Here is a 22,686-nt window from a genome sequence, read left to right on the forward strand (position 1 = left end):
GCCGTCACCGCCACCACCGCGTCCCAAGATTGCAAAGGAACGGCGTGTGAACCCGGAGAGTGTTGCACGGGCGAAGGTGATTTAGAAACGCGAGGATACAGTGAGTACCGCCGTTTCTGTATGAGCTATAGATTATATATGTCAAGTTTTGATTTCATGACTAGCTCTGTTAAAAGGAGACTGGCGCGCCTGAGTTGACTTACTTGAAGGCTCGGTGAATTTCTCATATGCTATGGCTATGTCCACTATCACGCGTGCTATGTCTTCAGGAAGAATATTAATGACCTTCGAATGTAATCGACAATCTATATCGTTGAAGAAATGCTTTTGGGGAAATGCAAAGTATGTATCTGAGAATTAGTAAATGTCTTGGCTCGAAAATCAATGTGAAAGAAGAGGAACTACTAGCTGGTTCAGAACACGCAATGCCAACTTGATTATGATCTTGATAACTTCGCGGTCCAAGTTCAAGTTACTTCTTCTCTGTTGTGACACAGATCACACGCGTGAATAAATTGCATATTCTGGCTCCTGGCATCATTCCCAAGATGGGCTGCACAAGATGCCATGCTATTCGCACGGCCACCCAAAACAACTTGCCAACAATCTAATGCGTCTAAGAGGATACATGTAAAAAAGGTCTATGCTTCAAGCCTATTCTTCATCCATCAGCTTAGCGTATCTGATACAACAACAATGATGCCCACAGCGCCATCGCCAAGCACCACTAGGGTTGAACGCCAAGCCGGCAATGGTGACATGGATCATGGGTGAGAAATGTGGCTGTGGACCTATATAAGTTTGGAATATGCCTATTTTGTACAGAGTCTCCAGTGAATGGAGAAATCTATTGCAGTGAAGCCTAGTTGCGAAACTCACAGACACATATATATACGCTTAGGACTAGGTATTTAGGTCGAATGTAGCAGCAACTCCAATTAAATCTCGATTAGGTAAAGGGCCAAAAATGCCAACACCGAGTTACTGAGATAGCAATGAGCAGTTAGCATCGCGTTATGCATTGACCATCCCTGCCCAGTATCTTCCAATACGCTATTTTGAAAATAAGATGAAGCATACTGACCAAGGTACTACCTATGCATAGAAATCCTTGGACCCCTATAGGCTGATGGAAGTGACCAATCACATTTTCCGTTTTGCAAGCGCGGATACCGCGATTGGAATACGATCCAAGTGCGGATTCCGGAGTTCAAGCTCAAAGGGTTCCGGTTGGGTAACGGAACTTTCTATACCGAGCTCTAGGTGAATCTCTGGTTCAGATTTTCCCCATTATAGCTCATTAAAGAGCAACTCTTGAGGAGCTCAACTCTCACGCTATGTCATCTCGGACCGAGTACACTGTTCTACTGTAACTTTTTATGTTCGATTGTGAACCGATATCCAGTACGCAGCAGCAATTCTCAGGGGCTACAATCAGCGGGGACAAGGTGATGTATCTCACTGCCCACCTTAACCTAGCGGACACCAAAGTGGCCCCGGCGACGTAAGCATATCTAACTGTATGCGCTCCAAAGCGTTTTATCGCCTGTTTTATGATTGGAGGTCCACTGCTGTTGAGACTTGAAACATTTGAGTCGTCATCTTCTTTCCCTAGCTTGTTCCCAGCTACAGCGTATTAGTAACGAGTCTCTGTTATGCTTGAATTTCTGTCATTGAATTAGGTAGTATAATATGATCTAACTCCTATTGAGTGTTTCGCAGATCTTGATCGTTATTCCGTAGCACCGTGATTGCCCCCAAATTATACTCCATGTCGTAAATCAGACCCATTTGATTCTCAGTGTGAAAAGATGCAACCGATATCGCCAAAATGTATATGTACACGAATATACTCAAAACAAAACCCATTTCCCCCCCTCATGCCAGCTTGCTCTCTTTGATGGCATACGTGATGGAAGGAACCTTGCGAAGGAAAGCTTCACAAGTAATTAGCAGCAAGTAGTTAATCAAGTACAGGATGGCAAGTAGCGCTATCGCTCCGCCCAAGAACCAAGTCCATGGTCGAGTTCCCAGCCACATCAGCGCATGAGCGTCTGCCTTGTGCCATGTAGCGCTCTCGAGATCGGTAATGTAGGCCGTCAGTTCAGAAGGGTGGATGACCTCTACCGTCGGCGAAGGCAAAGAGGGCTGCCCCAGCAAGTAATCTTTGACCACGAGACTGAGGAACAGTGGACCAGAAGACATCATGATGTTGGCGTAGGGCTGAATCTCTGCCCAAAATCGGGTGATGTCGTAAAAGAGTGGCAGCTTGGAGACGGCGGCTGCGTAAGCGGGGTGTCGTGCGGTCGAAATCATGAAGTCGTTTGTGACACCAGTTGGCAGCGTGGACTTGAAGAGGGCGTAATGAGGCGACGGGCCAGCCTCGAGCTGCTCGAGAGGGATGGGCTCGTTGCAGAAAGTGTCCATGTCGAGGTAGATGCCTCCGTAGTGGTGGAGAACGAAGTAGCGGATGGCATCGGCGCGCTGGATGGGGAATGCGTAGCCATCCCAGTTGTCCACGAACCAAGGGTATTCGGAAGAGATGAAGTCGCGAGCCAACTCGTCGGTCCACAGCTAAGCAAATTCCAGTTAGTGACGAGCCCAGACAGTCTGCAACCGTGTCGGTGTCGGGTAAAGGAGGAAGCGCAGTCGGCAGAGAAACGCGCCTTTCCACCATTTGGTGGCCTGTTCTGTACTGTTCTGTCCTGTCTGTCCTGACTTACCTTGTACTCAAAGTCAGAATATGTCTCCATGCAGCTCTGCTGCGATTTGACCCATTTCTCCGGAATCGTGCTGTTTTTGGTGGTCTGGTGAAGGATGCGAGGAATCTTTTGCCGGCTTAGATCGCCAGAGTAGGACGACGCGCTCGCGGTGCCGTTGAGAGGCAGTGTGACTGTGGGCGTAAACAGCTCCTCGTTTCTTTGCAGGAGAGTGATGAGAGGCTCGAGTGTGTAAACAAGCATTCCCACGATGGTCAAATCAACCACCAAAAGCAGGAATACGGCCATCTTGGTCAGCCTCGGCAACCTCAGGTACTTCATCGACCATCTCTGGCAAGACGAAGTAGGCTCGCCGCCGTCCTGGCGCTCTTCGTCGAAGGACATGGTGGTGTTTGGGATGCTGGAGGCCAGCCGCCGGAATTGCTGTATGATGGAGATCGAGGATGAAAGCAGTGTGAAGGTACTAGCAAAGAGGGCCCTGGGGAATGTATTAATGTTTTGGCTCCCGCGCAGGTTTTTAATCTCAATCAAACGCAAAACCACAGGCATGGGTCCAGCAGAGGATGGAGCACGGCTACTGCGAATAGCGTCCCTCCCCCCCGTGGCTAGAGGACCAGAAGGTCAGCCCTGGCGCCGCTGATTGGCCACCAGGGGTAACGCCGAACCAGGGATGCGATGCGAGCTTCTAGGGGGTCCAGGCCTAGGGGGACGGTGGGCCCCAGCGGCCCTCAGAAGCGTTTTTAGGCGTGTACGTTAAGACTAAGTCAGGTACGCGCCAAAACTAGCAGCAGCGCCTAGCCGATCTCAGATTAATCGCGGTCGTGCCCCCGGCCCCTAACCCCCACTGGCTGCCAGCCCTGCTCCAAAACGGCCTCCAAAAGGCTTGGTGAGGGTTATACGTGTATCTCGTGCGCAGAGATCAAAGCCCAACTCGCAGCCTCTTGCCGGCCTGGGCCTGGCACTTCTTGGCACAGCGCGCAGCCTCAACTCACTCGTCATCAGCATACTGTACAAGCACTGGTAAAGCGAATATCGCTTCGGGGGCCCTCCAGACGGTACCGCGTGCGTGGGCTCCATCGTCGGTGTCGGTTCAACTGACGCTCGACTGACGCGCGTACCGGCGCTGCACTGGTCCCTCTCTGCGAGAGCCGCGTATGGCTTTGGGGCGGTGCGGATTGTGTGCTGCCATGGCCACTGAGCCAGGCTCGGAGATTACTCGCCTGAGTCGGGTTTGCACTCTCACACGGCGCTTCACGTGGTTTCTCTCTTGCAATGGACCCTTCTCCTTCCCGTGGCGGCGCCACATGGCGAACACAAGAACGCAATTTAGCCGGCCTCGCGCATCCAGGTGCAACTACTAGTAGCAAGCAGAGGCCCCTGAAGATGAGCGCTGCAAGGCGAGCGTTGCAAGATTCGCGAGGTTCGGGCCGCGCGACATGAGGTCTGTGATTCGGAGGGAGCCTTGCCAGTCGCTTCCCTTTGGTCATTGTAGTAGGTGGCTATACGTTCTCGCATCTGTCTACTGATTCAAGCTGCTCTTCTCGAGAGCGCTCGTTCGTATGCATGCACTCGTGCCCTCGCGAGGGTTCAAGTCGATAATCCCTATTGCGGGGATCCAGGGAGACTAGCGTCCAACGCCGTGTTGGGAAAAGTGGAAGATCTGGGATGCAGTTAGCCGATTGGGAGAGACCCGCGGCGCTGATCCATTTGCTCCATTGGAGGCCTGTTTGTGGCATCGTCTCCGCGCCTTGAACACCGTTGGCTTCTGGAATGGCACCGACCGACATGAGGCATATACTCGTGGGAGCGTGCTAGCAGCAGCCGAAGCTGAAGAGGTTGCAAGACGATGTCGACGGACAGCGCAGCCCACGAGTCCAAGATGAGGAGAAGAGGTGGAGGGTGATCAGCAGAAAGAGGGGAGCGGCCGTCGAGGAGAAAACCTGGCACGTGTGCTTAGCTCGTGATAGTGCCAGTACTTATCAGCAGCAGTAGCGCATCAGTATTGATACCCCTAGCTCTGCGGATTGTATATTTCATATAGGAGTACGGGGTACGCTTCCCGCAGACTCGTCAGAAGTACTGAATCATCCAGCTAATCCCTGTAGCAGTACGACTTTCATATGAAGATGCGTATCCAGGCTAGTAGCATCTTCAACATTCTTGATGGTAGAAAAGGGTTACTATTCAAGACTAGTATGGCACGACGCGCACGCTGTGGCGGATATGTGCAGCCAACCTGACGGAATAAACCGCCTTTAGTTAGCATTGTTGATACTAGTACTAGTAGTACTTGCAGTAGTAGTCGTATATAGTACATAAAGTCCAGCTCGAGAGCAGAATTCCTGGAATATCGTCCATGGCCCACTGTAGGTAGTGGAGAATGGGGTTGTGGATTGAGCTAGCCAACAAAAGGTCCACGTTCGTCCCTCCTCTGCGACAAGCGGCGAAACCTTTTCATCGACGGCTGTGCTGGTTTGTGTTGGTGATGACATAGGAAGGACACCACCTGCTACCATATACACATGCCTCGGCAAAACTATACCGATAGTGACGACGAGGCGCTTTACAACAGCTTCGACAATACTTCTAGGTCCGGGTCTAAGCAAGCCATCTCGTATCTTGACGCCCACCTATAACTTTCAGTCTACATGCTGGGGCGCTGTCCTGCACCACCGCGCTCAGCGATGTGGATGAGAAGCCCAAAGATACCATCCAACTTCTACTTTAACTCTGAAGGATCCTCTGCCTATGACGAGTCCATCATGAGGTGCCTATGACGAAGGTGCCTATGACGAGGGATCATCCTCTGTCGATCCCGTAGCTTTGAGTTCATTGTTCCTGCTCTAGGCCTCTGTCATGCCAAGAAATTGTTTGGCCAATTGGCTAAATACTAGCTCTGAGCGCGTTGCTCGTAGAATTCAATGGTTGGTCTCCATGTCGATCTTTTTTTCGGTCTGGGCGAGATTGACTTGAGGTGCTAATGCAGTGGCTTATCAGTATCTTATTAGCCTCTTATCGCCACTGCGTAGCATGTCCCCGCTATCTTTTGGCTGTCGCAGCGTGCCAATTGAATAAGTGTGTATGGCCAGTGATGCGTGCTTTGTTCTGAGGCTTTGTTGAGTGCTGAAACAATTTCTTCTCTGTAGCGTCTTCTGCAATTCTTCGAATGTTCTTCAAACGCCAAAACGAAAGAGGGAGCTGACGTATGGCCATAATCCCCTGGATCATACCCAAAGCACATGTTTGCAAGCATAGGAGATGACCGCCCACATGCGACGCATCCACCTGCCAAAAGCTGAGACAACCCCGTGCAAAAACAGAAGAATTACAAAGGCGCTTTTCTGACTCGCTGGAGCCAGTTTTTCTCCGTGGCCAGTGTTTTGTTTCGATCGCCACTACGGAGAGATATGGCCCATACAATTGGCCCCATCTTTTGCTGCACGACGCCTAGTCTCGTGCCGATACCTGTAGTCGATGCTTGTTGATACTGATCTGAGGGGTCATGAAGATTGATCGTTTCACAGCATGTTGTGAGGCAAGATTCGCCAAAAAAGCACAGTGCCACCCAGTTGCGTCTAATTGTTGGCCTAAAATCCAGCGCAACGCCCAACGCCACCGCTAGACGCCAATCCCGGATCAGAAGCCACCGGCTGCGGTCTACCTGCGCTATGTCCTTGTGGCCGTCCTTTGCTGTAAACTATACTATTTGATTCAAGTAACTGAGGACTGCTATAAACGCAGCGTATAAGCCTCACCATGACTCAAGAAATCTCTGAATGCCAGGTGCGGAACTGATGCCCGCCAAAGAGAACTGAAAGATGAATCTCGAGCTAACATACGCCACTATTGGCCACGAATGAGTAGGCGTTGCACCTTTCTGACGGTAGCAAGTGCATGAAAGAGGCTACACATGCAAATGGAGTCTTTTGCTGGTTCCATTCCAAGAAAGTCTACGGCCTCTATAGGGGATACAAACGGCGTAATGCTTCGCTGGATACGCTGGATGACGAGAGCCCTCCATACCTAAAGAAAGCCAAAATTACTCTAGCCAACCAGACATTTGAGGACATAGAAGACGAAAATACTCTGAGAGTGGTGCATTCCCATTTATTCGAGAAATATGTCCTCATTGGAAAAGTAATTGATGCCCGCAAGCTTCACCATACGCACTTCTATTCGCTTCAAATCGACTATGGGCACCAAGCGTACATTGATAAGCTCAGCAGCCAGCGTCAGAATATTCTTACATCTCTAGAGAGATTGGAAAAGCGCACTGCTGATCTACTCTATCGGAAAGAACAATGGTTTGCTTGGGTGCGCAGGGCCCAGGAAGAAGAGGAAGCAACTCGTGAGAAGGAGCAGAAAAGAGTCAAGCAAGAGGCTTCCTTGTTCAAACGCTATCGAGATCAATTGCGTACGAGGTTGGAACGAGCTAGGCGAGAGGAAGAAAAGAAAAGCCAAGATGCATATCTCGAACAAGCTTACCAGGAGCGCATGGCCATGTCAGCGGACGAGACTGACAACGACGAGGATTGGGATCCCATCAAAGACATGGAACTTGATAAACGGACTCAGTACATTGACTTGATCAAACACTTCCTTTGGATGGATGTCATCGATCCCGATGGCGACAAACAGGATGCCTCGGTCGATCCTGTGGCCGCCTCCACAGAGGCTGTTCCAACGCAAGACAGCCAAACCCCTGCTAAGAAAGCAAAGAAAAGGTCGAGTGCCAAGAGAGGTGCCACGAAATCCGGCAATATGGGCATTTCCGCTGCCGCCAGCCTAGCCGAGAGAGGCCAAAAGAGGCTCATGGCTATACAAGAAGGCAAGGAAGCTAGAAAAAATGCTGACGACCACGTGCCGGACAAGAAGAAAATCGAAACGGAACGTGAGATGAGGAAGCGCCTGAGCGAGGGGGTCGACAAGAAGATGGAGAACATTTGGGGCTTCCAGCTTGTAGGATCACTGGAAAATCCTCATGAGACCTATACCAGAACGGCACCGATGACGGATGATGAGATTGAGTCTGCCGTCAAGGATATTAGGGAGATCAAATTGCTACTCTTCTGCCGGCTGCTGCTTGCGCAGGCTTCAATTCTGCCGGCTGCGCTCCGTTCCAACAGCGTGGAGGAATTTCTCAATGATGTCGATATAGTGGACTCGGACTTGCGAGATCTCTGTTTAAAGTTGGAAGATCCTTCTCTGCAGCAAATTCGAGATGCATGCGCAGATTTCGCACGCGGAGATGATGCGGAAGAAGAAGCTGAGGACCTGTCGGACGAAAGTGATACCGACGATGAAGATGGCGACACCTTCGCCGACATGGTAGCTGATAATGATCGATATGCACACCTCCATACTGACAACTGGTTGGCGGAAAAGCTGTTCCCTGACGAGCTAAAGCCCCGCAAGGACAGAACCAAATCCTCATCACAGAAGATTCGAGTTACTCTATGTGGCAAGAGTGTATGGAACCATGCCAGCGAAAAGGCAATGTCTCGAGACGGCTGGCTACAGTTCTCCATCATAGCCAAAGACTGTGACCTTAAGCATGCCATTCAGCTTTGCCGGAACTGGGCCGAATTCTCAGATTTGAACCTGCTCACCCATTGGCAGTATTTCCCTGCTTCTAACTGGGCTTCCTGGGGCACCAATAGGCTTATTCAACAGCTACAAGAGCTAGAGTTTTTCCCCTACTTTATCGATCTCGACGCTCAACAATACAGCCGCCATCTTCAAGTTGGTGGCCGGAGCAAGATTCGGCGCCAGCATGACATAGTCGAGGGGAGAAACATTATTGTCGGTCACATGAAGCGCAGCAACCCCGTCACCCGGCGGTTTCTACAATACCTTACTATGCGGACTGGAGAGATACTGGTTCTGGTAAGAGATGGTAAAACTGGCCGCGTGATAACGGCACCTCGCGATAAGCACCTTTGGACTTATCGTAGGAAGCACGGCGTTGGTAGGGCTTCAAAGAATGAATGGGACAATGTTCTAGAGGTGGGCCCTGATTACTTTGATATGACTGACTCTCTGAGAGAATGGCGCTTTGAATTCCAGGACTATTATGATGTTTTCATTTGGAGCTTCGTGCCGGATGAATCGCCGATGGATATGTATAACGTTGTGATAACAGTAAGCTTCGTCCAATATCATGCGACGGCAAGGAACCTTTTCACTAATCAACTTTGTTCGAAATAGGAACTTCGTATGGCATGGCGCCTAACACATCCGCGGGATTCATATTTGCACATGAAACCGCTGTTGCGCACATTGACCAGAGAGAAAGACACTATGCGCACTCGCAAAATAGCGCCGGGCGAAGATGTCGAAAGTATCTGGGACCATGTGATGAGCGAGCAGGTCCATTTCAGGCTTTTCAATATCCAGAAGGACAAAATAACTTCCCGAACCACTGACGAGCTGGGCGATTCTCCATACATGTTTTACAATAAAGCCAACGTCGTTGAAGACGAGATTCTATTTCCAGACGAGGCTGGCTCCAACAAGAAGAGGGTCCCTTTCCGAGAGATTCGGAATGGTATTAGTCGCATTGAGACTGCCAATCATCCTAGCAGCGTCCGACAGCTCGAAAAAAGCTGGGCGTTGGCTCGTGAGGGTAAAGATCCTGCCGCCGCTTTTGAAGAAACGCTAGACAGCGATGAAGGTAGCATTTGGGCCCTTCCAAAGGTATGGCAGACTGCCTTTGGACAGTTTCCTCAAGAGACTCTTTCAGTGCAGCAGCGCATGCTTCTCAGTCGTACTGGCCTTGACACCGTCAGCCCGGCTCAGCTGTTGGCCGATAGACTGGAAGATGCAGATTTTATGGAAATTATGGAACGCGACAGATCCTTTGGTAAGTAATTACTAAACCAAATTCTATTGAACTATGAATACTTATTATTACGATCAGGATTCAAAGAGGCATTCCACCAGGGAGATCTCGAACCAGGTAGTAACGAAAAGTACTCTCAAGTCCAAGATAAACTTGGCGCCATGCTCAAAACTGCTCATACCGGATCGACTGACTGGGTTTTCTTACTTGTCGAAATCCTTGACTGGCTTCAGATTCGAGCAGACTACGACGACTACGCCCAGGATCCAGCTGCTCCATGGCCTCATCCCTTCATTGTTCAGGATTTAGTCCAGGCCTTCGTGATGGTGGCCATGTTTTTCCCAGAGTCAAATGTGACGACCAACGTGACAGCATTCCTGAAATCCGACGAATGCGAAAGCTTCAGAAATTCTCTCTTGTTCAATCCACAAGAACGGTGTAAATCTCTGCCTGATCGAAGGAGTCGGACAAGCTACAGATACCGTGATAAGAAATTCTGGGATGAGTGGAACAAGATTGCAGAAGGTCCAGGATATTTCACAGACATTTTCCCTCTCGAATGGAGCCTGAACATCCGCCCAACTATAGCCAAACGTTAGTCTCGCTTGCTTCAACCAGCTCTAGGAGGGAGCCTTGATTGTGGTAACTGCTAACAAATTACAGTGTACCGAGCAGGAATCATCGCCGGAGCCTATTGCCAGAACGATCCGCAAATCGTCCCGGGAGTGGCCGTGGCAGCGATGGAACCTCATCGCCCAGACGAACTGGACCTTTTCATCTGCTACGAGGATAAATACAAAAACTTTCCACAAATCTTCCCGCCCTCCTTTATCGGACCAGATAAATGGACAACGCTGCTGCCCCACGCTCAGGCGTTTGCAAGCAAACATCAGGGCGCGCGTTTCGCTCTCCTTCGGCTCTGGTCAGCGCCACACTTTTACCCTCTTATGGTCGGACTGCAGAACCGACAGGGCAACAGCTTCGTTGACAGCGTCGGCCGTTCCTGGGAGTGGAAGTTTGTGCCCAAGGACATGCCTGGCAGCGAGTTTAGCATACACCACACTATAAGCACGAGGCTAGGACTATTGAAGGAGCAGTTTGGCGACCGAGTGTATAGCAGGGCGGATTTGATCCTCGTTATGGGAGAGGATGTAGCGGATTTGCTAAAGCACTGTGTGGCCGTGACGTTTGCTGTGCAGACGAAGCCGTGGCTGAGAGAAGTTGATCTGTGGAAGAGCTTTATTAATGTCGAGCTCGAGTTTCTGCAGCAGTTGGATCCTTACTGGCTTGACTGAGTACATACATCAAATGGCTAGCTGATTTTGAGACATTTGGCAGCGTAATAGGATTTCACAACGACAGCACAGTAAGCTGGCTGAATCAGACATGCACAAAGAACTGTTGTAAATATGAGTAATTCGCTGATCTGGCTGTTGCTTTTACACCAATCACTTTCCAGCTTGATTCAGACCTATTAAGATGAAACTCGGGCTGCATTGAGTCTATTGAAAGCGTGCGTGAATCTAACTCGAATTGCAAAGCCTTGCTGCATTTTTATGCAAGGGATATCAACATGCGTCATTGCACTGCATGTAGTAATACCTATATATTGTTTGTCCAGCCCCTCAAATTCCCCCGCTCGCAGAGCCTTGTCTTCCTACCTCAATTCTGCCGCAAACCCTTTGTCAATCAGCTTTGCCACCCGATTCTCTCTAATCGCCAACTCCTTTGTGTGGCCATGGAAGAGGACAACCTCTCGCAAGCCGCCTTGGCTGAAAAAGATGAAAGCAAGGGTGAGTAATTTCCAATGGCGAGGACGCAACTTCATCTGGTTCCTTGAACCTTCTCTCCCAGTCAATATCAGTCAGGATGGCTAATGGCAGACTTATAGATCCTACTACTAAATCACCAGTGCCTTGGGAGCTTGTTGAACACATAGTAGGCTATCTGGATAATCGCTCAATCAAGAGCCTACGCTTGACTTGTCGGCTCTTTGGCACTGTCAAGCTGCGCATAAAGCGAGTCTTTATCTCTCCGTATACGACCGATATGCAGACATTTTACGCTATTGCCGCAAGCGACGTCTATCGGCCTGACATTGTCGAAATTGTTTACGACGATGCCTTTGTAGGGTATCTTCTTGAAGAGGGCGTTAGTATTTACACACTCCCAGCATCAGATTCAATGTACATGAGTACGGATCCGATGTGGCTTCAGATTGAATTAAATGCAAACGAGCAAGAAATAAAGAGGCGTTTTGGCAATGGCGTTGGAGTCCTTCCTAAACGCATCAGAAAAGCCCAGCGAGCAGGTGGTAAAATATCAGTGGAGGATGCAAGCCAGTATTGGCTGAGGCTAGAGAAAGAACAGATGCAAAATATTCTTTTGGGAGCTGATGCTGAGGCTTTTCGCTATGCCCTGCGGCACTTGCCCGCGCTGCGAACCATCACCGTTACGCCAGCGACTCATGGGGTTCCCTTTGCTCCTCTTTACGAAACTCCTTTGATTCGTTCTATTCCCTTTGGAATGAACTACCCGCTTCCGCGCGGCTGGCCGACACGGCACGGTGGTCATCCCATCAGGTTCACAGAGCGTTGGGAGGAAGACAAAGCAATATGGCGCGGCTTTAACATGGTGACGAAGATTCTGGCTGAAGAGAAGCAGCACCATCATGTCTCGGAATTTTTCATTGACGCTCATTATCTTCACACAGGCCTTAGCTGCAACCTCTTTGAGCAAGAATGCGAAGAATATGACAACTTTCGGGCTATTCTGCAGCAGCCCAACTTCAAGAAGCTACAGCTCTCGATTCTTGTAGCTGGGCAAGAGAAGATAAACATGCGTTGGCCGGCCTTCCGCACCGGTTTGCTGCGAGACGCCATAGCGGAAGCTTCGCAGCTAGAGCACTTCAGCATGGAGACGGACTGGGATATGGACCGTATCGTTCAGCCACCAACGTTGGAAACGTTCCTCCCTATTGAACAATGGGCGGGACTTTTACATTTCCGGCTGTGGAACTTTCCACTACGCAGCGCCAATCTGATATCGACGCTCTCGCAGCTTACCAGGCTGCAATCTATTGAGCTGGGCTTTTTGGATTTGGTTGAGCAAGACAACTACCATGACCTGCTCAATGAGATGCGCGACACTCTGCGGCTGCACGAGCGATCGGTGCGGCCTAGAGTCAGATTGGGCATACCCATACCCGATTTGATGCACGGCCGCTCGGACTATCTCCGCGGACGTGCAATTTGGCTTGACGAAGAGGTCGAGACGTTCTTATACCGGGGTGGCGAGAATCTCTTTCATCCTGGGAAGGATACCTTGGCGCGTGTTATGGGGGTTGTGAAGGATGCGTTTGATCCCACGTATGAGAGGCCTTATGTGCCTTTTTCTCGTATGGATCTTTATTATAGCAATCGTTCAGTTAAAGTTAGGGGTAGTATGTAGCTTTTGCGAAGCAAAGAGATATAGATTGACAATATAAGATAATGAATTATGACAAATGAGCCGAAGCATTGATCGCTGTATGCTGTTAATCCAAAGTGTATCTGTCTACACGAGAAAGTAAAAGTAAAAAGCTCCAATCCCAAGAACATCAAATAATATTTTTCTCCGTGTAACATTTAAAACATGTGAATCTTCTTCGCCGAGTGAAACATCGCCGGCAAAAAATCCCTATTGTCATTCAAATTCTCAATCGCCTGCCTCAGAACCGTAGGTGTATCCTTCAACACAGTAGCGCTCAAATGCTTGTCATAATGCTTCGCCGTCTTTTCAGCCACCTTTTCAATCAGAGGCAAATAGTCCCAAATCTTGGATTTCTCATCCGCTTCTGCTTCTTCTTCCACCACTGGTTCATTCTTCCCTACTACTGTTATGTCGTCGAAAGATGGGGTCGGTACCTCTTGGCTTGGTCTCGTGTCTCGATCTCCGTAATTGGATACGGAGTCTTCGGGGCGAAGTTCCCGGTTACCCCATCTATCTGGTTCTTGGACGCTTGTGGTTGAGTACTGGGAGTTGGGGTCTGGTAGAGCTGACCATACGTCGTCATGTTGCACACTTGATGCAGAGTCTTGAGAGTATATCTCCGAGAATGGCTGCTGTTCCCTGCCGGCATCGTTTCTGATATCGTCGTTCCTATTTTCAGCAAAGTCGTCCAGATAGTCGTACTCATGTTGAATGGGGTTGCCTTGTTCCTCGTGGCTCTCACTTCTCTCCAAGCCATTAGCCCCATTCATCTCGTAGCCATTAGTTTCATTCCTCTCGAAACTACCTCTTGGGGTTCCTTGAGGTTCCTCTTCAGCTTTCTCGTCGAGTGGCGCAAGATCACGTATAATGCGACCCACTAGCCTCCTTCTCTTGAGCTTATGCTCCTTGGACTTAAGGAACGTCGCCAGTATTTTGCACATTTCCTCTTTCTTGCGGTTCATGTATCTGTTCCACTCAGCCACTAACCCATCCTCGGGGAAGCAGTTGTTGAAATCAATCTCGCTCGTCGGTATGCGATAACCGTAGAATGGATGTGTAGAGCCTAGTTCGAGATGACAGAGGAACCAGTCCGCATTGGCCACGCCCGAGCATCTCGCAAGAACCCATTCACCCGCAACAAGACGCAAATCATCTTCCTGGATAAACTTGATCATGCGATTAATGGTCTTCTCTTCGTCGAGGTCGCGAGTTTGAGGATCTCCCAAGGCATCATTCACTGCTTCGCCTTCGTCATTGGCTTCGTTAACGTTCGTCGACAATATTTGGTCAGGTTCGGCATCCTTTTGTTTGTCTTTCTTCTTCTTCTTTTCTTCCCTACCCTTTTTATCCTTCTTCTTCTTCTCAAACAAGACCTTACTTGTCATCTTATGTTCTCGCTTTTTATCTTCCTTTTTGTTCTGCTCTTTCATGACGCGAAAGTCAATCCCGTCATTGACTTCCAGCTGCTTTCTCAATAGTTCGCTCTTGCAGGAAAACTGAACAATAACTTGCGCGAATCCGGTGCTAATCGAGCAATAGCCAGAAATAATCTGATCTGGGCTTGTTGCATGCTCGACTTGTGACCGTAGACCTTGAAGATCAGCCATTGTGATGATGACACGTTGAATGTCAAATATGCTCTCAATGCCTGCGTTTGTAACAATGATGGGATGCGGGGAGACCATATTGGGAGACCCAAAACTAGCTGTCTTGTAAATACCATTTTCTCTATCCTCTTTCTCGATCTTATGCCGTATCCCCTGTATTTTGGCTGGCAATGGGGCCTCAAAGGAGTGTGAGTTTTTTATGGTCCATTGGAGGGAGTTTGTGGTCCAGTTTCGAAGGTATCTCGATATCTCTTCATTTTCACTTAAAGGAACGTTGCTTTCAGTTTGTGAAGTGTCGTTTTCGCCCGTCATAAGTGGCACCGGAATCGTACCTGCTTCTGAAAGCTGCTCAACAAATCTGCTCTTTCTACCCACAGGAGGAGTCCTATTTTCTGCATCTTCCGTTGGTGTTGGAACATCGACTAGTTCCGGCGGAGATGTATTTTCCGTATCAAACGCATCTTGACCGTTATTGTTATTGGGAATGGAATCGCGACCATTTTGCTCGTGATTTGTGTCAGGCGTCTGAGCAGGTGGATCCACCACAATCTGAACATCTGGATTGATATCAACTTCAAACCTCGGGTTTCGGATCACCCTACTCGACAATAGCCTTTGTGGGCCGGGCCTCGTTTGACTTGGTCCGTTGATAATAAATCCGATGAATTTGCTAAGGACCTCAATTTCATACGGCAATGCGCTAGTTCCATTTGAGATATTGCTGCGCCCGCTCAATTTCTCTATTGTCTCAGCCGAAGCTGAGGCAGTCTTCAGCTTCTCTAGATCAAATGAATAGATGATGGCGGAAATGTAGCCAATCCATTCAACCACCTGCTTCGGCGGTACACTTTTTTTGAGAAACTCAATCAAGTCGCGTAAAAGAGAGACGATAGCATGGTAATAGCTTGTAGTCTGAAGCATCTTGTCTTTCTCGGTTTCGGCCATAGAGTTGCGGCTATAAAGACGGCTGTCTTTGGCTTGATATGCCTCCTGGGTCGACGGATACATTGAACGCCCGCGGATGGAGCTTCCTTTATTGTAGCCGGCCCAGTTAAAAACAGATACGTCGTTATGAGTAGTAACTGTTTCGTCAAAAAGCCGACAAAGTGCCTTCTCGTACCCTTCAGCAGGAAATGTCGGAAAACGAACGCCCAAAATACCCATTAGCGAATATGCGCGATCAAATGACTTTGTGGTCCTTCGCTTGCATGCCAGCGTCATGACTTCTTGAGTGGTAAAGCCATGTCTGCGCGTTCCATCTACCCACGAATCTAGAAGAGTGATGTTTCCAAACTCGGCGATGTATTGCCGGTCATCCAGGATTAAAGTGTTGACCTCGTCAACTAGGACATGCAATATGTGTGCAAATGTCTTGGCAATTGCTTCTTCTTTTTCTTCAAGGTTTTCAAGAATCTCAATGGAATACTGCTCTTTTGCTTCGGGGAAAGAATCCAAAAGCTCTTGAAAAAGCCTTTTCCTTATTTCAAGCTTCACCCTCTTTTCGATTTCTCGTTTTTGCTTCAAAATGGCCTTTTGTTCACTGTCGCTTTGTTTCTGGCCCAAGTTCTCTTGCGATGACACTTCTTGAATAACCATCGGATATTTCGTTTGCTCATAGCACTCGACTAATGCCATGGTAGCAAAGAAAACAGCTTGAGCAATCTCGGTTTTAGCTGTTTCAGGAGATATGTCCTTGGGAAAGCAAAGTCCCACCAACTCAAGAGCTTTGATGATGGAAAGCGCATGCGACACCTTATCTGCCGTGGTCGTATATTCTTCAAGACGAAGATGCTCATTTATTTTAAAAGCCTTCTGTTTTCCTTTCTTCTTCCCTCCCTCTTCGATTTGAGGGAATTGACTGGCCAGGTTCTGATCCCATATGACAGAAATTTCGCGGAGCAAGGCATCTCCAGACAGTTTAATCTTAGTCTTCTCATCTTGCTCCTCTTTGGCTGGCTCCGGCTTCGCAACATGAAAGACGGTGTCCATTATGTTCCAAGGCATAGCAATCGAGGCCAATAAGGCATTGCTCAGAGAGAAACCTTCTTCAACCTCTTCTTCATCAGACTCGTTCTCGATTCTAGGATAAACAGCCTTGATCGCCTCTGTGTATTGAACTGCCCCGCAATTCAGCAGAGCCGTCATGAGAATTTCTGGTTTCCACGCATTTGAAGTGGGCTTGACGTCGAGGAGGTTGGTGTATACCCCCATGTGCGGAATAAGATGGTATGCTCGCCCCAGGTTTTCAACTGGTCGCGGTAATAGTTGCCAATCAGCATTCACGTAATAAGTCATCCTACTCATCACGAGCTCCTGTAATGTCCATCCCCGGGTCGACCATTCAATCTCTGGCTCCTTCGCAATATCTTCGTATTTTTGAACTGGATCTGTTCTTCGATTGGCAATAGTCTCAAGTTTGTGATAGTCACCATCTGTCTGCAAATACTCATCCCAGTAGATCTCAGCATCAGATCTGTCGGGGACCCTATCAAATCCAGTGTCCAAGTGTACTAGGGTAAAAGCAGATTGGGCATACCAATCTCCCATCAGCGACATTGATTCGGAGTACTCGTTGTGATTGCTCTTGTCGATGCAGCAGGTATCAAGCCACACGTAGAATTTCTGCTGTTGTTTATACCCGGGCACCAGGCCTCGCTTGAATATTTTCTCAGCCTTTAGGATCGATTGTTCAATCTTGATGGCAGATCTCCACAACCGTAAGCAGCGAACCATCTTCTCCACCATGTCACGCAGATCACGGCTGAGAGTATCGAATTTCGCATCATCTGAATGTTTGTCGCGTTCCCACTCGGCGTCGAATATCCTCTCATAAGCTGCTTTAATAGCATCGGTGTCATCGTCAACATCGTCAACTGCAGGCTGTTGTTCTTCGGGATTGGCCAGCGAAGCTCTGGTTCCATCGTCGTCAATGCTAGACTTTGTTTTATTGCTGAGATCCTTGAAAACTCTGGTTTCCATATCTGTAACCTTTTTGTCATGTATCATAGTCTCCAGGTGCGCGTGAGCATCTTTGATCTCTTTACGAATCTGTTTGCTGCGGTGGTACATCCGAAGAAGAGACAAGACGTAGCAGTCGTTTTGGGCCAACTTCTCATCAACCCTGTTCTTCACGGCGCAGCCATTGACCTTTTTCCTTTGCTTCATAATTTTCTCTTTACAATACTTGAGAATCATTTCGACGTCAGTTCGGTCGGTATTGTACCAAGTCGGATAATCCTTTGACACTTTCTTCTTAACTCTTCGAAGCATATCAAGGTTGATTTCCGGATCTTTCCAACGATGGGACACCATACAATACGGCGCAGAGGGGTCGATATCGTCAACAAGCATGCCATCGGTAATGTCGAACATTCTAAATGGCCTCGATGCCTCAACAGAGCTATTTGATACTCCCAAAAACCCTAAATCGTGAATTTTGGCAAGACGTTGGTCGTATTCCGCAATGATCTCGGGTTTGAACTGAGGAACAAGCCATGATGTAACGATACTCCTAATCATCTCCTGGTTAAGGCCCATGGTTTTGATCATCTTCATGGCAATCTTAGCCCTCTTTGATGTGTCTTCTGACTCTGCAGACTTGTCTAATTGGCCGTCCGCGGGCTCCTGGTTACGCCCCATGTTTTTCATCATTTTCGCAAGCCTGGCTCTTTTTGACGTCTCCTCTGGCTCTCCAGCCTGAGCCAGGGTTTCCAATTCGTCGTCCATGGTGGTATAGGAAATGGAAGACGCGCGCTACTCTGCTGCAGATAGAGATGGGAGGATCGAACCACCGTATCTGGTGGGAAATAGGTGTAGCATAGCCTGCAATTCTCTGAATGAACAACGAGTGAAGAACAAGTTGGGCGCTAGAAGATTAGACGCATTGAACGAATGGAACGAGTGCCTCGCTTAATAATCGTTGAGAGATAGGAAAGCAATGTTTGGAACACGGATAGAGGCATCATATATCACTTATTTAGAAACAGGTTAGCCATTGTGCCGCTTCTTCAGCTGCCGCCATGACTAGTGGTTTCGTCGCAGAATATGCGTTTCAATTGGTTGCTCCTTAACAACATGCCATCCGGCGGCTTTTTATTAGACAATGTTACCCATAATTCATGCAGTCGGCATCTCTGGATCCATAAGCACCTGCATTACTACCCAAAGCCGAGTGACGTGGTCTCAACAGTGGTCAATTGATGGAAATGATAGGATGCCAGACGCAGGACTAATGTGAAGCTATGCGACGTTTTGCGCTACTTGCACCTATAGCCGCATGAGCTAGTTGATGCTGACATTCATGCCTTTCCCCTGTAATGTTTGATCAAGGGCCAGGTAGTGTCAAGCAGCGGCTCCAAACTCATCTGCGCCTCGGTAATAGATATTAATATTCTCTCTTCTCATGCATGTATCATCAGCTCTTTTAATGTCTTAACCGATCCTTAAGCTACCGATTCTCTCAGAAAATGGCATCCTATCATCGTGTTCTTCGGACCTTTGATCGAAGTATAGACGACAAGATCATCGAATGCGATTAGTGGGTAACCGCAGATCTCATTAATTGACGTCTATCGTGCTTAAAAGTCAGCATCTAGCGACATCCATCCATGGGATATTCTCATTGACAGGGAGCGGTGGCCTGGCAAGGTCCGGCTCATCGGCTACATTGATGTATTCTTCTTGATATGCTATTCGGGCGAATCGCGATTTGAGCATGGCATCATCATTTATAGTAAGCTCGCTTTGTTTTCTTGTCGGTTACTGCTCTGAGAAAATATCTAATGCAGGCCGATAAATCTTTAGAGGATGACGAAGCCATTCGGCAGCTGCTGAAGCGGGCAGGCTTGAAAGCTGACGACGAGTCTATCAAGCTTGAGTGTATTAATAACGAAAAAGATGAAGGTAAGCTAGCACTCACGTTGTTATGAGGGTCCTGTTTGCTAATGTGGTAACAACCGCAACTGCACTTTAGCCTTGCGAAAATATTACTCATTAAACACTGAAGAAGATGGTAATAAGCACACAATTATCAGCTTGGGTCATCCTATTGGCTTGGCGATAAAGTATCGGAAGTCGCAACTTAAAAAGTATACTATTAGCCTGCACAAGGGACACACTCCAGCAATGCAGAGTAGGTCAAACTTTTGAAGCAAACCTGCCGACGCAGGAGAGGTGGTCAGAATATTTGCTAACAGGAAAATGCGAGAACAGAAGAAATACAACGTGGCGTCATGCAGCACGGGATAACGAGGTTGATTAGCGACGCTCTTAAACTTGGCGTGGTCTCGACAGCTGGGCTTATAAGCAAGATCAAAGGAACCATAGTTAGCGGTTCAAGCCTCGAAACAACCACGACGAAATCCATCAATGCACTTACTGCTACGAATGCACACAAGGTTACTTTGTCGGCTGACCAAACTTGAGGCCACAGCAGGGTGAAGCACTGTTTCAGAGTATCGAAGGTTTTGCAATTCGTAACTGAGAATGATTGCTTCGGAATTGCTGGGGCCAATTAGTGGAAATCTTCATGTGTCAACATGGACACGGTATGATATGATGGCGATTATAGAGAACCAATCCACCATTGACTCAAAATTGGCTGTATTAAGCTCAAGAATGGGAAAATGTGTTCCTTGTAATTATACCGTACTATAAAAAAGATCAATTGATCGTACTTACAGTCTATATATCGCGCATATCGCTGGTTTGTCAGCCAGAGGCGCCGTGACTGAATCGCATACCGACATTTTGACGTATGGTGCCGTGGAGTTGGATGATCTCTGGCCCAGCCACTCTTTTTCCATATGCTCAGATGCCAAACAGTGACAGGCCCTTAGCCATATTCCGCATCAGCCAATTTAGCTCCCGATCCAGACCATCGTAGGCCCTTGGGTGATTCGAATCCACATGGCTGTGGCCAGGCGGCTGAGGCTGAAATGGCGGCGCTATCAAGCACTAAGAATGAGATTTCTCTGCCGTTAATACCCAGCAGCTCCTAATTAGACTATTTATTAGACAGCAGACTAAACCCTTTATCCATACTTCACATGCTTAATGAACAATTCCATGCCCCTCTAGCTGAGATCGTCCATGGTGTTGGGTATCAAATTCACGGCATTTCAACAAGGCGGGGTTATTGCATGAGCTGAGCGGGGTAATAAGGCATATTCACACCTACACAGCCGCCTCCTTTTCCCTGCATATATGTGTGGACTCTGCCTTGGAAGATATAAATATCATGTATATTCGTACCATTGTCTGTTTTGACGTCTTTCTATAACACTCAAAGCCATACACGAGCCTTTTACGTCTTTTATTTGTTTGCATATTCTTATAGCGCAATGTCTTTCCAAGCTTCATCACGAGATATCTTTCTGGAGGATGGCCACATTCTCTTCGCCAACGTCTGTGACAGAGAAGGAAACTGGGTCGAGTCCAGAATTGACCTGGACAGATTCATCGGCAATGAAGATGGCTGGTTTATGTGGGATGGCGTCAGTACGTATTGTCCTTCCCTGCCCTCTTTTGTTGCTATTCAATTATCACACCACTTTCGATATATTTACGATGCCCCTCATTTTAAGAATGCTTTTTATCTTAATAGCGTCTTGCCTTATTATATGCTGCTCTTCATAAGGAATTTGAGTATAGACAATTGCTGATTAGTATTTTCTTAGACTTCTCTGATTCAGCCAACGATATTCGTCTGGAGGGCACTCTCTTGACCGCTGAGCTGCCTATGCGTGACGGAGGGTACCGGGAACGCCAGGGCATTGAACTGAGCGATCGTATTGCTAACGAGAACGGCGAATTGGTTGTGAGTCTTCCTTTTATATAAGCCTTAAACCTCCTTAGAACCAATATTGACTAACATTTTGTGTATAGTTTGTCTAGATACAACTATTAAAGAGAGATGGGCTCAAGGTCGATCAGACTATCTACCTAATGGCGGTAGACAAGGCACTACAGTGTCAAAGATAAGGCCAAAAGCCCAAAAAATAATAAATAAAGCGATTTGAAGCGCCTCTACACGCGCGTACGCCATATCAATCCTCTTCTATGTCGGCTCCGAGATAGGTGCAATATGTATTACCTAGAAGTGTGATATCAGTATCTATCAGCTGTAGCAGCGTCGTAGCTAGAGCTTTTTAAACCCTGTCGATTAAAAACTCTGGTTGCCATAACACCATCTTCATATCTCATATGACCAAAGTCGTGGGTATACGACGCAGCATACGTCAAATATCGACTGATGGCTCACATGGCTGCAAGCCAACCGATAATCCGATGGAACACACGTGAACGCTTGGCGTCTAAGAGAAATAGCGGGCTTGCACTTGAATGAGACTTGGCAAGGATATCTGTGTTATACGAATCATTTCGATTTAGGAAAAAAATTACATTCGCACTTGTTCAACATGAGATCAATTTCTCTGCTGGGTATCCTGCTTGCATTAACCACATTGGAAGCTGCTACGGCATCCAGAGCCTAGAATCGTGCTAGCGATCATGTAAGCACTTCTCAATGTTCAGTAGGGGCTCTGCGCTGTCCCCCCAGATGAAACGGCCTGTTTTTGGCGACAACTCACCGTGCATCATCGACAACAATGAAGCAACGCTCTTCTGTCGTCAAGACCAAAATGGCATAAACGGCAAATGTGTCAATAAGTCAACTACTCTATGCGTGGGAGAACGATTTGCATAGGAAAGAATTCGCAATGCATGCATGATCAATGTTAGCGTATTGATTGGTGGCAGCGGTGCTGTAAGCAACAAAATATGTTGCGCGGACGGTAAATAGGCAGTGAACGGCAAATGCTATGCTTACAACACAACGCTGTCGCAATTCTCCCGAGAAACGGTATGAGGTTGGAGTAAAGGATTCAATTCCGCTTGGAATGCAGGAAATGGGGATTCAAGCTATTTCAGACTAGTAATACTACAAGAGTACTGAGTGTATCAAGAAGCTATAATAATAGCAGCCATTTCTGATCGTCTTTTGGTGCTGGTACAGTATCATTCGGTAGTCAACTGCCCGACAGCGCGA

At 48.0% G+C, this 22,686-nt stretch overlaps 5 protein-coding genes across 5 annotated transcripts; 3 read left to right on the forward strand and 2 right to left on the reverse strand.

The window, feature by feature from the left end:
* Nucleotides 1-1,878: 1,878 nt before the first annotated feature.
* TGAM01_v204494 (hypothetical protein) lies at nt 1,879-3,269 on the reverse strand (the record flags this gene model as incomplete). The annotated part of the gene is made up of 2 exons (XM_018807733.2): nt 1,879-2,574; nt 2,724-3,269. 2 exons carry the CDS (start codon nt 3,267-3,269, stop codon nt 1,879-1,881), a joined length of 1,242 nt encoding a protein of 413 aa, XP_018659071.2.
* Nucleotides 3,270-6,476: 3,207 nt separating this feature from the next.
* TGAM01_v204495 (hypothetical protein) lies at nt 6,477-10,856 on the forward strand (the record flags this gene model as incomplete). Its single annotated transcript, XM_018807734.1, has 5 exons — nt 6,477-6,503; nt 6,585-8,861; nt 8,928-9,582; nt 9,640-10,155; nt 10,225-10,856. The coding sequence occupies 5 exons, from the start codon at nt 6,477-6,479 to the stop codon at nt 10,854-10,856; spliced, it is 4,107 nt and encodes a 1,368-aa protein (XP_018659072.1).
* A 2,331-nt stretch (nt 10,857-13,187) lies between these two features.
* Nucleotides 13,188-18,365, reverse strand: TGAM01_v204496 (hypothetical protein; the record flags this gene model as incomplete). The annotated part of the gene is made up of 1 exon (XM_018807736.1): nt 13,188-18,365. The coding sequence occupies one exon, from the start codon at nt 18,363-18,365 to the stop codon at nt 13,188-13,190; it is 5,178 nt and encodes a 1,725-aa protein (XP_018659074.1).
* Nucleotides 18,366-19,105: 740 nt separating this feature from the next.
* On the forward strand, nt 19,106-20,062 carry TGAM01_v204497 (hypothetical protein; the record flags this gene model as incomplete). The annotated part of the gene is made up of 5 exons (XM_024549437.1): nt 19,106-19,176; nt 19,235-19,371; nt 19,443-19,541; nt 19,612-19,770; nt 19,851-20,062. The coding sequence occupies 5 exons, from the start codon at nt 19,106-19,108 to the stop codon at nt 20,060-20,062; spliced, it is 678 nt and encodes a 225-aa protein (XP_024405777.1).
* Nucleotides 20,063-20,980: 918 nt separating this feature from the next.
* On the forward strand, nt 20,981-21,533 carry TGAM01_v204498 (hypothetical protein; the record flags this gene model as incomplete). Its single annotated transcript, XM_018807737.1, has 3 exons — nt 20,981-21,137; nt 21,317-21,456; nt 21,525-21,533. 3 exons carry the CDS (start codon nt 20,981-20,983, stop codon nt 21,531-21,533), a joined length of 306 nt encoding a protein of 101 aa, XP_018659075.1.
* Between the last annotated feature and the right edge of the window lie 1,153 nt (nt 21,534-22,686).

The sequence above is a fragment of the Trichoderma gamsii genome, assembly GCF_001481775.2.
Source record: "Trichoderma gamsii strain T6085 chromosome Unknown Scaffold_13.2, whole genome shotgun sequence".
NCBI classification, from domain to species: domain Eukaryota; kingdom Fungi; phylum Ascomycota; class Sordariomycetes; order Hypocreales; family Hypocreaceae; genus Trichoderma; species Trichoderma gamsii.